This window comes from Esox lucius, chromosome 21 (genome assembly GCF_011004845.1).
Source record: "Esox lucius isolate fEsoLuc1 chromosome 21, fEsoLuc1.pri, whole genome shotgun sequence".
Lineage (NCBI taxonomy): Eukaryota > Metazoa > Chordata > Actinopteri > Esociformes > Esocidae > Esox > Esox lucius.
Genome location: NC_047589.1, coordinates 21,220,542 through 21,238,453, shown reverse-complemented (window position 1 = coordinate 21,238,453; position 17,912 = coordinate 21,220,542). Strand labels below are relative to the sequence as shown.

At 43.8% G+C, this 17,912-nt stretch overlaps 1 protein-coding gene across 6 annotated transcripts in view; it reads right to left on the bottom strand.

Moving 5' to 3' along the window:
• Positions 1-17,912, bottom strand: part of LOC105019486 (microtubule-associated protein 4) — an 82,148-nt gene that overhangs the window by 55,940 nt on the left and 8,296 nt on the right. For 5 of the 6 annotated variants that reach the window (XM_013139601.4, XM_013139602.4, XM_013139604.4 and 2 more), the window contains exons 2-3: positions 7,438-7,619; positions 5,964-6,020 (exon numbers count right to left, since the gene is read on the bottom strand). In XM_013139601.4, the coding sequence (XP_012995055.2) occupies positions 5,964-6,020; positions 7,438-7,615 (235 nt within the window). In that variant the 5' untranslated portion in view covers positions 7,616-7,619. The remainder of the gene's footprint in view (positions 1-5,963; positions 6,021-7,437; positions 7,620-17,912) is intronic. The other variant, XM_013139603.4, reaches the window with a different exon arrangement.

The window sequence follows — 17,912 nt, the reverse complement described above, 5'->3', positions numbered from 1 at the left end:
AACTAATGTGTCAAACTTGGACATGTTAGCAAATAGAAATACTAGAAGGCTTATTCTACCATCACTCATCTCCCACAGCCCACTGACCAATGTGTCTTCCATATATTGTTGCCTTTTGGAGCCATGCCTTGCTGTTGTGCAATTTGCTAATATATACACAATGACAAAAACTTAACACAATTACGTAAAAAAATTTGGTATTTTCTGTTAATCTCACATCTTTTCATAGCAACTACAAATAAAAGCCAATGTTAAATGTCTTCACATTACTTACAATACCTTGTAAATGAGAAACGATGCAACGGGCTGAGGTGTACAAAAATGGAGGTGTTTATCCGGCTTATACCACAGTATATCATTTTTTTTGATAAGCAGCCATTTATTATACAAATTGTTTTTTATTGACATGTTTTATTAATGATTTCATGCTCTCTCATGCTTTGGTTGCTACAGACCCAAGCTAGTTGTTTCATAGAGTAGTTCTAAAGTCCTATATAAATATAGAACTAACTGAACAAACACTTGGTCGCATCTGTAGAAATCAAAACATTAGATTATAATCACTAATAAAACACGGATATATAAATGAAAAAGTTAATTTCTACCAGTAAATGGTTGCTTATGTTGGTGGTTGTGCCTTTTAAGCCTATACATCATTCAAATTCTCACATATGTGATACAAAGGGATAGTACTTCACAGTGTTCAAATTAACGTCTGGGAAGTGTTGTGTCAGCTGCAACCAAAACATGAGTATGTATAAATTAAAACCAATAACTAACCCTAACCTGCATAAATATTGGCATTCATCCATTTCTATTACATATCCTGTATGTATATCTGTCCCAAAGGCATCCAACTGTTGTGTACATGAGGAATTCCAGAACTCACTTTAACTAATCAGCAACAAATATTAGACAATACTGTGGTATAAAAAAGTGCCAGTAACTAAAAGTAATTAAAAGCCTAGTGTTGTGTAAAAAGTGTCAAAAAACAAATGTTTTAGAAAATACCCAGAGTAATTATAAGCACAGAGACAGGCCCAAATCAGATCAATGTTATGAGTCTGGTGTTGGCAGATCAGGCTGGAAGCGCTAACTAAGGTGCTGACAGGACATGAGTGCCTGGCAGTGGTACTGAGTCTGTGTGTTTGATTATTATGTCCACTGAAGCACAATACAGAGAGAGAGAGAGAAACTGAAAAGGTACGAGAGAAAGACAGAGAGTGGCAAGAATCTAGAAACATCAAGAGGGGTCCAGTAAATGTAAGTGTGTAAACTACACTTGTGAATAAATAAAACTGTGTATGGGTGTCTAAGAACAAATATGGTGTGTGCGAGTACGCATGATTACGGCTCCTAGTAAGACTCCTTTCCAGGAAGAAATTGTGCAAAAGGGCCACAGCAGATCAGAGGACAGAGTAAGACAGGACAGGACTTTGTAGTGTCCACATAACCAGCCTTTTCTAAAGTACTCCCACTCTTCCAGGTAACATCTTTACACACATACACTCTCCAACACACACACACTTAATGTAGTTAAACAGCAAGAGACTAAGAGGAATGTAGTTCATTTTCGAGCTGGTGTATGTTCAAGGGTGTGTTCAAGAGTGTGTGGACAATATTCTGATGTTCCTTGGTGTGTGTGAGCTTATAGCTGTCTAGTGATTGTGTGGCTGATTATCAGGGAGGATGGAGGCATCTTTTGCCCACTTAAGTCCTCCATGATTAATGAACCAGATTCAGAGCCGGAGAAAGAGAGGCAGCGGTGGAACACCCTGACCCGTATCGTGGAAGGGGTAGAGGAGTGGCTGGAGTCAGGAGAGGGTCCACTGGGTTATCTCCTGGGGCCTCCAGGCTGATGGGCATTGGTGGGGGGGGTGTGTGTGGTGGTTAGAGGGCCAACAGACAGTAAAGGGGAGGTAGCAGAGAAGCAGAAGCACAGCTGACACTGGGATGACGGCTTGTTTTAGTCCTCTGAGGTGGGGAGGTGGGGAGGAAGAAGAGGGGATGAGATGAGGGGGGAAAAAAGGTGTTAAGACGGACAGAAACGGAAAGGAGATGGAGAAATTAAGGGACGATCAGATAAAGGAACAAAATGATTAGGGGATGGGGGGGACGGGTCCGAGGGGGGGTGGGGGGGTGGGGAGAGAAGAGAAGAAGAGTGCTGGTTAGTAAAGCTATCACCACAGGACCAGATCATTCAGCTACAACACCTCCCCTACCCTAGTCCCCACCCCCACCCTAGTCCCCACCCCCACCCTAGTCCCAGTCCCCACCCTAGTCCCAGTCCCCACCCTAGTCCCCATGCAGAAGCAACCATCCCACAGCCAGTGGCATCATGCAGCTCACAGACATGCAGACATGCGCACGCGCACACACGCACACACGCGCGCACACACGCGCGCACACAAGCGCACACACAAGCGCACACACAAGCGCACACACAAGCGCACACACAAGCGCACACACAAGCGCACACACAAGCGCACACGCACGCTTCTTTTCAGGCCTAACAAAGTTTCACTCGTGGGCATCTGTCTCTGTCTGCATTGAGCTGACATTCTATATTCTGTGACCTAGTTGTTACATTTACCGGGCTGTTCTGCGCTATTCCCAGGCGGTTTACTTTTCATAGCAATGATGAATGGAATCAATGCACCCCCCCAGGTGCCGGATGCTGTGGCATGTAGTCTGACACAATGGCCCCACCAGCAGGTAGCTATTATGCAAAAAGAACAGGCCATGTTTTTTTTTATTAAAAAAATGTAACCTCACATTTGTGATAAATGTGTTAAATTGTCTATAATGTGAATAATCTAGTTGAATAACTATCCCAACTTAGTCATTAAATTCCAAGTGTGAATGCGAATGGTTTTGACCACATGGGGTACAGGCAGTGCATGCATACGCATTACATAGTACGCATTACATAGTACGCATTACATAGTACGCAATATTCGGGGAACCATTTTGGCTCTATAGGGCCACTTTTACAACTAGTGGCCAAAAATATGACATTATTTAAACCGTTACCTTTAATCAGAGTTCAAGAAGCGAAAATTCTATATATGTTTGTATAAAATAAATAAATAACTACAGCTCAATGGGCGAATTCCGAGTTTGCGATTAATATAGATTAATCACAGCAAGTCCGGCAATTAACTCTGTAACCTTTTGGTTTTGATAGAGAGCAAAACAACATTTTAAGCAAAAATCTTTCTCAGCATGTTACTTGGATAGATAAGCTAGCTGATAACACCTTGTATTTTGTAAGATTGGAATTTAGGTAAATCAAGAATCAGACAGGATTAAGTGAGCACAGGCTTTGAGTCTGAAAACCCCAAATATACAATCCTCTCTGAGAACACTCCCAATCCATATCCCTGATTCATTCACACACACACACACACACACACACACACACACACACACACACACACACGCACGCACGCACGCACGCACGCACGCACGCACGCACGCACGCGCACGTACCCAAAATCAGACAGAGTGTCAATGCAGTGACTGATGCTGACCCAGGCATGCCGACAGAGAGGGACAGCTGGACAGACAGACAGATAGTGGACAAGCCAAAACGAACAACCGCCCCGCAGTTCTGCTCCACAACAACCCCCTCCCATCAACCCACGGTCAGATGAGCAGGCAGCATGCCACTGAGCCACCGGCACAACGCTCTCTGGTACAAATCAAACAGAGCTGAAGTGAGAGAGAGGGATTTGATTTGACATCTTGAAATACACAAAGAAGCCACACCAGGCCACTGAATAGTGAACCTGCAGCTTCCTAAGACTTATTTCTTCTGTTGGTGGGTGAGTAGCTGTAGGGATAAACCAAGTGGAATAGAGAACTGTATTTCTGTGGTAAGACAAACTAATTGAAACAGTTGTACTGTATTTCTGTGGTAAGACAAACTAATTGAAACAGTTGTACTGTATTTCTGTGGTAAGACAAACTAATTGAAACAGTTGTACTGTATTTCTGTGGTAAGACAAACTAATTGAAACAGTTGTACTGCATTTCTGTGGTAAGACAAACTAATTGAAACAGTTGTACTGTATTTCTGTGGTAAGACAAACTAATTGAAACAGTTGTACTGTATTTCTGTGGTAAGACAAACTAATTGAAACAGTTGTACTGTATTTCTGTGGTAAGACAAACTAATTGAAACAGTTGTACTGTGTTCTGTGGTAAGAATGACTACTGGTGTAAGAGAGCGAAAAGCCTTGGCTCGTCGGATGTAAAAAAGTCCCCCATGCAATTACATCATGAACTTTTTCATGCACAGTACTTGCAGAAAGAGAAATGTGAACTAGATAAGAATGCTCAGAATGGCAAAGGAATTTGAATGAGCAGATGAAGAACAAAGAAAGAAACAGTGTACCAAGCACACACCAACTTGCTTAACACCCAGCAATCCATGTTCCCAATCACTTAATCTAAAACTTCTCAATACCCTAATTCTCAATAACATAACACTTATCTCAATTACCTAATCCTTATCTCAATAACCTAACACTTATCTCAATAACCTAACACTTATCTCAATAACATAACCATTACCTCAATGACCTGATCCTTACCTCATTTACATAACCTTTATGCCCTAAACGTAACTTTGCTCTAACGCCTAAACCTAACGTGTAATGTCTAAACTTAAAAGTGTCCCCAAATTTAACACAAATCCCAAATGAACATTTTATCTAACCCCAAATTCCTGGGGGGGGGGGACTACGATTCTTTTTTTTTAGGATTTTACAACTTGGTGGGGGACTTCAGGTCCCCACATGTACACAGAGACCTGTTTCACACGCACGCACCCACACACGCACGCGCCGCAATTCCCCTTAAACCCATCTGGGTTGTATTCCAAATAAATCCAAACGGCCCGACGTTCAGATTCCTTCCTCCACTGCTGCAGTCAGATAGTTAATCACCTCACCGATGGGAAAGATCCCAAGCCAAGGAAGAATTCCATCAGATACCAACACACTGATGGAGACTGGCTGTCTAGTCACACAGAACCACATCACACGACGGGCACGGAAACATCAAAACCAGCCCATCGATTTCATCAAGGACCTCAGGAGGGCCTAGAGATTTGGAATGACACTCGAGCAACAAGTGGGGCGGGGCCTTCGGGATCTAACGACGTACCAGAGAGGATGATACGACTGGTACCGGCGTATGATCCAGAAAGGACTTTTAAAGAATCACTGTTGGACACTGATGACCGGTATTCAGGAAGAGGAAGAGGAACTGGTTAATAAGGGACAGCACTCATCGCTTGAGATCAGAGTTGAACCAGCAGGCAGATGGAAAAAGTTGCAAATCTGGAACTAGAACTATAAGAGAGACAGCACTGGGCCGTGTGAAGGAGTTCTTAGCCAGGATATTTTTCTCTATTGTGAGGGATAATGTGATGAGCCTCATGCACAATATTTCAAGCTCAAATCAGGAAAATGTGTCGTCTCCAAAAGAACCCCCTTCTTAATAGAATTTCCAGTTTATGTTCATGGGTTGCACTGTACAGATGATCTTGTAACAGACTGACAATAGACGGTCAGTCCCAAAGAAATTCTCTTGACTCTGAAGAGTTCCTCAAAACACACTACGCAAGTCATTATGCCACAACAATACAATGCAAAGAGTAAATGAAAGACATCAGCTGCCTGGTATTCAAACAGTATAAGAGTGTGAAAGGGTGCTGCAAAATGTCAGACCAATGCAGAACGTTCCATCTGTTCTGGATGTCCTTGGTGGACAATACAAATGACTGGATAAAACTCATCCACACACTCAAAATAGTCAAAAAGGAACAATCACGGAAGAATAAGACAAGATAAAACAAAGAAAAAAAGGTGTGATGGACTTAAGATGAATGACAACGGTCGATGTAAGAATCGCCAAGAACTAAGGAGTGTTGAATTCTGGGAATTATTGCTTACCGGGTTTTTGTGCCCCCTGGGCATCCTGCTCGCCATTCTCCAACACAGGGTCAGCATCTGCGCGCACACACACACACACACACACACACACACATTAGGCTGACTAACAATCCGTTCTCTGCATGGACACACAAATGCACAAGGCATGTTGGTGTGTCAGCTGGAACCAACGCGTAATTACGGCCCACGGTTCTTCTGAAGTTGGCTGTCATGGAAAACCGCCCACTCAAACAGTCTGCAACTCTGGACAAACTGTCTGGACAACAGATCTGGACAAACTGTCTGGACAACAGACATGGCCGAAAGCTGAATCACAATCTGCTGGACACACACACGTGCGCACCACACACATGCACACTGTGCTCACACAGACACAAAAGTGTACACACACACACACTAAAATCAGCAGTGACAAAGATGTAAAATGACAGTCCTTGTCCAGGTCCATCTTGTGTTATCTGGAGCTGTTTACATGAGGTAATGTCACCTCACTCAGTCCTCACTTTAGGATTACACCAATTACAATATTTTCGAAGGCAGACCTAACCCTTCCCAGACGCCATAGGGCTGAATTAAAGACAGATTACCTGACAGACACATTTAATAGCATAATTAACTGTAGTATCAGTTGCATATAGACGTGGTAAAGTCACGTACACCAGGACGTAATCCCAGGGGTAATTTGGAACACGTCTGACCTGCATATGGCACAGCACAGCCACCTCAATCACTGAACACTGCCCGCTCGTTATGAGGATGTGACCGCAGTCACTGAACACTGCCCGCTCGTTATGAGGATGTGACCGCAGTCACTGAACACTGCCCGCTCGTTATGAGGATGTGACCGCAGTCACTGAACACTGTCCGATCGTTATGAGGATGTGACCTAATTCACTGAACACAGTCCCCTCGTTATGAGGATGTGACCTCAGTCACCGAACACAGTCCCCTGGTTATCAGGATGTGACCTGTCACTGACCACTGTCCCCTCATTATCAGGATGTGACCCCAGTCACTGAACACTGCCCGCTCGTTATGAGGATGTGACCTCAGTCACTGAACACTGCCCGCTCGTTATGAGGATGTGACCTCAGTCACTGAACACAGTCCCCTCGTTATGAGGATGTGACCTGTCACTGACCACTGTCCCCTCATTATCAGGATGTGACCCCAGTCACTGAACTGTCCCCTTGTTATGAGGATGTGACCTCAGTCACTGAACACTGTTCCTTCATTAGGAAGCATGTTACCTTAGTCAGTGAACACATTCCCCTTAGGAAACCCTTAGGAGAATTATCAGATGCCTATTCAGTGAAGGATCGGCCATCTCAACAGTAGACTAGTCAAGACGGATGTCATAAATAGATCAACAAATCTACTCAGTCTAGCTTCTCAACATTTGTTTTGTGACAGACCTTAATGACCTCCCTGGCCTTGTCCACCACCAACCCATAACCCTTTTTGGTCAGCTTACCTGCCCTGGTGTCGTCGTTGTCCAGCAGGGGGATGTAGTCCGTCTTGCCCACTGTCTCCCCCACCTGGTCGTCAAACGGCTCGGCCTCCAGCTGGGACACAAAGTCCCTCTCCACCAGGCCCTCGGGGTCCGCCTGGGGCACACTGTCTGTCAGAGCATCGCTCAGACTCAGGTCCATGGTTCTGGAGATGGAGGCAAGGCTGTCCCGTTAGTTACGTTTTAGGGATTCATTGTGTTTCTGATCAATGTGCCATCTCTACCAAATATAGTATATACTATAATACCACTGCAGGGAAAAACTATTATTTTATACATACAGCATTTCACACAGAGCAGTAACTGACAGCATTTTAACCGTAACGCTGAATATGAAATAATACGAATACATCATTCATGAAATCTCTCCCAACAAGCATTCCAGACAGACAGGCAGGCTTCCAGATGTTGCTGCTGTCTATCTACAGCCATGTGAAAAAGTACACTACTCAGAAAGATGTATTTTCTTCTGAATATTCTGACATATGGATGTGTAATCTTCACTTATACACTAAAGACAGAAAGGTAACCTAATTTAACAAAATGATAGTGAAAGATTAGATTTTGCAGTTATTCATTCATCAAAAATCGATAGACAAGCATTTTTTATAATGTGTTGAAAGAATAGCTACTGTTGCCCCCTTCTTGGGCTGGTGCCCATCTCTTCTTCTTCAGTCTCTTACAGCTTTTTTACAGATGGCCTCATGTTCTCCTCAGGAATTCTCTGGTACAATATGGAATTCATGGCTGACTCAATGAGGGCCAGCTAGTCAGACCCTGAGGCAGCAACATAATGCCACAGCCTCCATGTTGTTGAAAAGCAGTGTTTCTTTTTTTTGCCAAACTACCCCACCTTAGAGCACATTGTTCCAGTAGTTTTGGTTTTTACACAGGGGTTATCTTTTTTTCCTTCCGGACCTCCTACATAGGCCAGGTTTGTGCAGCGTCTTTCTGACAGAGGACTCATGCACTTTGACAATAGAGGCCTGTAGGTCCCCCGATGTTACCCTGGGGTTCTTAGAGACTTTTATGAACATATTTCGGTCAGACCTAGAACCTGAATTTGGTTGGATGATCTTTTGTGTATATTTATTACGCATCCTGCAATGTTGTTCTGGGCCACAAGGTGGCAGGTTCTGCTAACCACACAGATCTAATGATATGGGACATCCAGAGATGTTCCCAATGACAAAACAGCACAGTTTGTACTAGGTTACACTGTGGTTCTGTAGCGCTAGGTCGAGCTTCACCAACACAGAGATATAGACAGAAGAAAGGCTGGTCGATGCCCAAGCCCGGGTGGAGACTGAAAGAGAGACGTATAGGGTCATGTGACCAATGAACGTGCACTGCAAGAATTTGCCAAGTCATACTGTGTCATCTGTCACTGAAATTGGAGGGCTAATGACATAACAGGTTATAACCCGGCATCGTGAATCCTCTGTCCGCTAACCCTCCCTCCCTATTGCTCTCCCCCCTCCCACTCTCCATCTCTCTCCTGTAATCTCTCCCCCATTCTACCCATTTCTACCCAGCCACCCCCCACCACACACGCGGCTTCCTCAATCAGGGAGATTAGGACAGCATGTGCCAATGGTGTGTCAAAGAGAAGGATTAGGGTTACTGCAGAGTAGAAGAGAGCAGCCCTCCCTCCCGCGTCCAGCCTGGCCTCCCGTTTCTTTCACTCTCTCTGCCTCCCCCTTTTTCAAAATGTTTATCTGGTTCTTCCCCTCTCGGCAAACATTCCCATTGTGGATGTCCGTAGTACGTAGACAATGTATCGGTACAGTGACAGATATTAAACCCCCTGGTCACTCCAACACCCCTCCATCTCTCTCACCAAAGAGCAGTGGGTGAGTGTAAATATACGGTACCATTCAAGTGAATGGGTAAGTGTGTCCAACCTTTGGACTGGTACTGTACCTCAGTCAGGAGCTCCATCTACTGGCCAGTGGTGGCTAGGTGACCATGAGGCCCATGAGGAACGAGGGAAGCAATGCATATTATTGTTCTTATAGGTGTAGCATTCTCAGGTACATATGCCTCTCATTTAAGTTTGCCAGAAAATGCAAACTAGCGTAAGCATAATGAACGTAAACATACGGTATCTGCTAGCGTGACAGTTGATACCATACACTCACATTCATTGTGCTAACGTGAGTTAGCAACTGTGCTAGCACTAGTTGACAACAGGTAAAAATGGCATCTAACACAACTCTTCATTTACCAGGAGGCCCTGCCAACCGAAGTCTGCAAGCAGGACAGATGTGCCAGGTTCAGTTGAAATAGGGATTAAATCTTTAAACAGAAGTATCCAGTGATGAGAGGAAATATAACTACAGCTTGAGGATGAATGTATTTTTGATGGCAAGTCTGGCTCACAGCATTCCTATTCTTAGTGGTCAGTTTATTAGTTCACAAACATGTGTCGCTACATGCAGACAAACTGTAGGCATTTTCTTACTCTTCCACTGAGTGTTACAACAGACAGAGCGACGGACCCAAGTGAATACAGTATCTCAGAAACGGTCGCCCATATTGGCCTTTCACACATGATTGGTAGTTGAGAAAGATAAAACACAGTCAGTGGCATTTGCGAGAGCGAAAACAGGAGAATGGCAACAATCACGCCACCTAACAGGCAGACCACAGACAGGTGGAGGAAATATACAGTTCCTCAGTCTTTGTCATAGATGGACTATTGCAGCAGATGAACACACTGGGTTCTCTCCTGTCAACTAAAAAGAGGAAGTGGCTCCAGTGGGCACATGATCATCAACACTGGACAATTAACGAGGGAAAACGTTGCCTGGTCTGACCAATCCAGGTTCATTTTGTGCGGCCTTTTTGTGGAGCCTCTGTGGGATGAGATGGAGATGGCGTTCTGCAGTGAGACTGTAACAATGTAGCTGTCCAACCTGAAATGATGGCGTGATGCGTCAACAACAACATCTGGAACGTTCCCGACACCTTGTAGAACTCAAGACACAAAGAATTTGGGCTGTTCTGGAGGGTAAAGGAGTCTGACCTGGTGCCAGATGGGTGTATCTCATAAACGGAGTATGAATTGAAATTTAATTGGTGGGGTTGCTAGCTCCCTGAAAAAAACACCCAAAAGGGTGTTGCCGTTGTTTTGGCTCAGAGTTTAAAATGACCCACTTTGGTGTGGCTACTCGGAAACCATTTTGTTTCAACAGGAAGGAAACCAAAGCAAAGCCAGCCTGTCTATTGTGCTGTCTGGATAACAAACGTTCCACCGGCAGTGTCTGTGGCTTTGTGTATGAAGTGGCGTGTGGTCTGTTTGTATCCGTCCTCTGGCTGACATAAGGCCCTGGAGAAGGTTAATCCACCATAATCCGCTGCTACATATCACTATTGTATGTAAACAAACACAGAGACTCGGACAGCCCACTGAGGTAAATCATAGATAAATATAAAACAAAGATTAACCAATAGGAGGCTGAAACCTGACTACATGTGGACCTTAGTACAAGCCATGTATACCTCGAAAACTACTGAGAACATGGGTGCCATTCATCTTGACACAATTGTGACCATTCATTTCAAATTTTGGTTGATTCCCTTGTCTCGTCTTATTAGTGAAATACATTCCTATGTTGAAAAGATTACTATATAACGTATTAGGCTAACTAAAATTTACATTTTCTTTTGAAGTTAATAACAGACATGCAGTAAAACATATATATATATATAACTTGAAAACCAGCAACTATGGGCAATGGTTAATGGTTGCTAAAAGCTGTGAAATCAAATCCATGTACAGACATAAAACCTAATACCATACTATACGCATTTCTAATGAATAACTATAATTAAAGTTAATGCCGACTCTTATCCATTTAGGAATAATAAAACTAACTTTATGTAAATTTATGTAAATGTAAATGTACACTTTGCTACAATGTAGTGAGTGTACAGCTTGTATGACAGTGTACATTTGCTGTCCCCTCAAAATAACTCAACACACAGCCATTAATGTCTAAACCGCTGGCAACAAAAGTGAGTACACCCCTAAGTGAAAATGTCCAAATTGGGCCATATTATTTATTGTATAGTAAAACAATACATATACAATAAATAATATGTCTTGCGCCAACATTGAGGCATCTAACAAATTAGCCCACATATTTTTTCATAGACAATTTACGACCTGAGATTGCGGACATTAGCCAGGCTCGTGACTCCACGACTCCGCTGAGCCTATATATATTATATTATAGTTGAAAACAGCCCTGTGAGAATTTGAAAGTTCATAAAAAGTTAAAAGTTCATAGAATTAAAATTGATGAAGAAGGTCAGACTATTTCCTTCAGAAAGACCGTTGGTTAGCTAGCTCATTTAAAATATCCTAAACTTTTTTGACCCTGCCTCTTAAAAGAATCGGAATCGAGAATCGTTAGGAACCGGAATTGAAACAAGGAATCGGAATCGTTCAAATTCAAACGATACTCAACCCTATTCCTAAATGCATAAGAGTAGGCATTAACATTAATTATAGTTATTCATTAGAAATGCTTATAGTATGGTATTAGGTTTTATGTCTGTACATGGATTATGAGGGGTCTACTCATATTTTTGAGCTACTGTACCTAACCATTCCTGTGCAGGGGCCATGCTAAACCATCATCATGTATTGTTTATACCTGAACTTAAAATATATGGATGTTTTCTTTCACTTGTGTCCAACCTGACGTAACGCCCATGGTCATCTGTGGACTTGCGTGATCTTTAATTGGCAGCGATGTGTAGACAGGACAGACACAGTGGATCTGGCAGGTGTAGTACCCAGCATGCACTGCAACCTAGGTGGTTTGTTGATTTCCCCATCAGCCTTCTACACAGTCTTCCTGAGCCTTGCCAGGGCCGACATTTAAAGGGTGTAAAGCTCACCCTGTAAAAGCTGAAAGGCTACCATACCACATGAGATCAGGTTTGTCTGTATTCTCCAGAGTGACTTCAGACGCCAATCTTCACGCATTTCTGGACACAGACATCCCTGGACGAAAAGAAGAAACTAGAAGGACCCAGAGAACGGATGTCCTTGGTCAGTGTTTGCCTGGGTGAGGCAACCGTGTCCGTTTCCTCAGGGGAAAGGTGGTTCATGTACTAGGCAATACTAAATTGCATCGTCCACAGACCTGGTGGCTCCAAAACAACTATCGGGCTGCTCGCCGCCACTCATTTTTCTGTGATAGACCTGTCATTTGAGTTGAGGTCACATTTGCAGGCCGGACTGGTTCAGGATGTCCAATGAGGTCACTGGCTTCCCAGACACTTCCTGGGGTGTTGCCGTGTGGGAGGATGTGAGGTCAAGACTATACTCTCATTATGCTATAACCTCTCTCAGGTGAACCATACCCTTTCCTGTTCCCATAGGATGTACCAGGATAGGCCCTACTATTTTAACTGTAGCTTAGTGATAGAAATTGAACTAGTATGAGGCTAGTCATTTTCAGATTATTTGAATATGCCCAACTAGATTTTACACCTAGGCAAGCAAACATCTAGTCTACAAGCCCGGCTGGAGGTTACACAAACTTCTTAACTTCCATCCCTGGTTGCAACCCACTAAAGGAGTCCCAAAAAAGAACAAATTCAGTGTTTCCAGTCAGGGCTTGGACCTAGCCTAAGTAATGATGACCGTAAAGGAATCAGCCACAACATACTGACTGGTTCCAACCCACTAACTATAAAAAAAAATGATAATACAATCCTAATAGAGCTTATTTCCTTAATGAATCACCAAAACCCTAAACAAGACGTCATGCTCTTCACAGAGTGGATACAGAACAGAGAGTAACCCCGACCTTGGTTGTCGCATTCTAGGAAGGGGAAAGAAACAGGTCTAAATTAGCATGCATTCTGTGTCTGGCGTTCCTTAATGTTTTGTACCATATCTGCAGTGTGTGTGTGTGTGTGTGTGTGTGTGTGTGTGTGTGTGTGGGTCTGTCTGACTCAATGAATGACCGCATGAATGTGTATGTTTGTGTGCAGTGACTCACATTCTGGCTGGCGCCCAGGGTTCTTAGAAACTTTGAAAACAGAGTTCACCTCCCACTTTCACTACAGCGGGCCTGGCCTCTGACAGGCACCAGCCTATCGCGCATGTGTGTAGCACGCCATTACCCCTCCCTGCATCGCCACTTCTGGAATTGTTCGGTCTGATCTGTGCAGACAGCTGACGCAGGCCTTTCTCTCCATGCTGTTTTCAAAGGCCTGTTCACACATGAGATGATGGGTGAAAATACCAGCAGGTGGTTCCCTGCGACAGTTCCAGGCCCGCTGCAAAACTCATTAAAAGTGAATCATGTTTTTTACTGGTTTTGCTGTCTACTAAATTAACAAGCCTAGTTCAGCCGGAAGTGCTGCCATCTCAAGATTCGAACCAGGGTCGCCCACATGAAAGGCTGTGTCGTTAACCACTACACCACGGAGCTGCACTTTTGCTGGGTGTATAGCCTCTTGTCTCTATCCTGAAAAAATACTCTTTAACCACTGACTGTTTTAATAGTTAATTGGTCATTCGTGAATTAAATTGATACAGTTAAACTTATATTTCTTACTAAGTTTACCTCTACCACAAATAGCGTCTATGTATTGCGTTTGCCACTGGCCGTTTTAACAGCGTATTAGCCAGTAATAAGCTTTACCGGTATCTACTAACTTACTGGAATAGTCATAAGAATTGAGCAATTGCTAGCGAGTCTGCCAAAGCTATTTCATTTCATAGCATAGGAACGTCTTTTTTTCTTTCATGGCAAAACAACATACTTCATTCGTGAATGACATTTATACAATGACAATCAATAAAGGCAACGATAACTAAACTTTTCATAATGTGAAAAGACGAGAAAATCGTGGAATCTACCAGAAATAATAAATGTTGTTGCTCTCAATAGATTGGAACGTAGGTCTTCCATATAAGAGACGCTGTTGTTAACCACTAAGCCACGGCATTACAAGTTTCAGCAGTTGCTAGCCTCCATTGAGGATTGTGTTAAATAGGCTTACTTGTTTCTACTAACTTCCTAGGAATAATCATAAGAATTGACCAATTGCTAGCAAGACTGAAGATGAGCTATTCCATGCCAGAAACAGTCGCAATATAATCGTATGCAGCTTCAGTTAAGGCTTAAGATATCGTAACTACATTGTTAAGCCAGCAAATGTGTTTGTCTATCCTGACCCAAAACGAATGCACGGATGCGTACTTCGAAAATCCAACAGAAACAGTCGCAATATAACCATAAACTGTTTTATTTCAGGCTTACCATAATGTAGATAACGGTTTTAGCCAGCAAAGTTTTCGTCTATACGGAATAATTCATAATGCGTACTACGCATCGCCTGCGAGGAGATATGAACTCGGGACCTATAGTTCACAAGTCCACTTCTCTAACCACTACGCCATTTAACAAGGGGGGGGTTGGTCGGTCGGGCGGTCACTCAGTAAGAGACATTCGCTCTTAGCAAAAAAGGCAACGATAAAGTATATTTTATTACAATTACTTATGCACCTCAGTCTTATCGATAACAACAATAAAAATTGTTGGCAATGAATGTCATTATCCATTAGTTGGCTCTACACGTGACACAGGAAAAAAAAACATTTTGAAATTTGGCGGAGGATACACTGGGGGGAAGTCACGTATGACCAGAAACTTAGAATGTTTGGGACCACTGTACATTTAAGAATTCAACGAAAACCGTTTGTTCCAAATTCATTCATTATCATTTCTATTCATAGAGTTGTGTTTTTTAATTGAGAAATGGCTCATCTTGAACGCGTGTCTGAGTTAACGTTAACGTCAAGGATTTCACCGATAAACCGGTAATCTACGTGAGCTTGTGAGTTTGTGTACAGTTGAGCAGCTCCGGCTAACCAAACACTCACAACGCTACTGACGACTTAACCCGTTCATTTGGTGTCTAATTTGGTGAGTTCAATATTTTTCTGGAATTTATGTTTTTTTCCCCTCTCTGATTAATTGAAGTAGTAATCGAAAGATTAATCAACTTTCAAAATAGTTGTTAGTTGCAGCCCTAGACTTAAGAAAGATTTAAGCACTTCCTACAGCAACGCACCTCGCTCTCCCTCTGCGTGTGTGCATGGGTCGTCAGTGAGCCGACCCAGGCCAAGCATGTCTGGGATTCCCCGGTGGCCCAGCTGTCCTGGTATAGAACGGTGACTCAGACAAGCCTCTCTGTCACCTTCCCCAAAAGAGACTTGGCCCCCAGGCATCTGCCCCGGCCTTCCATCGGAGTTAAACCCAGGCTAAGATCTCATTTCAAAGGTTGGACTGGCCTGTCTCATCCTCAGCTTGATCAATAACAGTTCCCAACCAGGTGGTGAATAAGGCAGGTCAGTGGTGTGGTACAGGTGAATAAGGCAGGTCAGTGGTGTGGTACAGGTGAATAAGGCAGGTCAGTGGTGTGGTACAGGTGAATAAGGCAGGTCATTGGTGTGGTACAGGTGAATAAGGCAGGTCAGTGGTGTGGTACAGGTGAATAAGGCAGGTCAGTGGTGTGGTACAGGTGAATAAGGCAGGTCAGTGGTGTGGTACAAGTGAATAAGGTTGTGTGTCCGACTGGGGCTCAGTTGATGATACTACAACAGGCCCAGCGTTGAGCTATGAGCTTCATCTAGGTAGAGGTTGTGTATTCAACATTCCTCTCAGTCTGATTCACTACAAGACACACAGTTAGAAGTCTCATTGCTATGACTCTTAAACTCTGGGAACTTGCTCCTGAGTCTCCAGAAATTCTGTTTGGAGGATTCTGAATATCCTGCTTATATCCTGCTTATTCATAACACTGATAATGTGAATGCTACCACAGGGATTGGATGGAAAATAATCCATAGTCTACACTTGGCTTCCCACCAGGAAATGTTCACGTCCAAGATGTGAATCGTTCAACAGGGAGGGACTTGGCCTCAGGCAACTCAAAAGAGTGAAAGTGATTTCTCTTGCCACCCGACAGGCACATCCTACACTGATTAGCCTAATGCTTAAGCCAAATTTACACACAGAAGTGTCCAACATGGCTGCCGCCCGGCCCTACATTACACACTGCAGTGTTAGAACATCAACTACAGCCAGCTAGTAAAACTACTCATCACCATGTTCAGCGCCAACTGCAACGAGAACCACTGGTGAGATACCACATGTTGACACAAAAACTAAAACATAAGTGAGAGGCGCAAGACTTGGTCAAGGGCTTAGTTGAACACACACACACACACACACACACCCTGTGCATTGGGAGTTGTGTGCTCTAGTGTTGTTTATGTAAGAGTGTGGTGGCGTGGAGAGGTATGTGTTCAGTCAGGCTTCACCAGAGGTCTGCAGGGAGCTCGTGTCTGATGACTGTTAATAAGCGAGAGAGGGAGGGAGAGAATGAGAATCACTGTGAAGGATAGAAAGAGAGAGAAACACAGATTGAAAGACAGAGTGACAGAGGAAGAGCGAGACACACCCTGAAGGGCAAAGCTCTGACAGCATGATAAAAACTGTCAGGAATGCTGGGTGGTGTCAAGCCATACCTCAAACAGGAGCACCAGAGAAATGGGAGTGTGTGTGTGTGTGTGTGAACAGCTCATGGCTACAGGTGCAGCACTGTCATCAACACCTTCTAACTGCATTTCTGTGCAGGTGAGGTATAGTGTGTGTGAGTGTATGAACATTCGCTGTTGGTGATCTGGAAGCTCTACTGGCTCACTAAACCAGAGCGCAGGTATAGTTGTTACCGCCACTTCCAAGTTCAGCCTGCTGCTCTGCTCAGCGCCCAGGGCCTAACTGGCTTCAGTCAACACTGTAGTTCATACATGTCCCTCTGAAGTACATACCTACTGTCCTAACAGACTGACAGACCCAGTTCATCAGGGTTCTGTCCTAACAGACAGGCCCTGTTCAAAACATAGCCTGCGGATTACACAGATTTAATCTTTGTGTGGTATCAGTGATCATCTGATTTAAAGTTTGGTGCTATTCAACACGGACATGGTGTTCATTGACAACGGCAGCTCAGAAATTTTGCAGACCAAGATGGTTTATCATAGTTTTTCTTTTTTTTTTTTACACAGGCGCACGCACGCACACACACTACAACTTCCATTCCCACAGAGGTGTCATTCCACCCTCAGTGCAGGGAAGAAAACATTCCAGGAGACATCACATGGACTAAAATAGTGTGGTTGCACCCTGTGGAAACCAAATCCTCCAATCAGGGAGGAGTCTGTACGTTCCCCATAATGAATAATACAAGAGTCATCGTCCTCACAGGCTCAATGAGCAGGAGGGAAACCAGCACTGTTAGCCCTCTACTGTGAGTGTCTTTGTGTGTGCACGTGTGCGTGTGTACACACATGAGCTCTTTCCTGCCTGTCTTGATGATGGATCGATGGTGAAAAGACCACG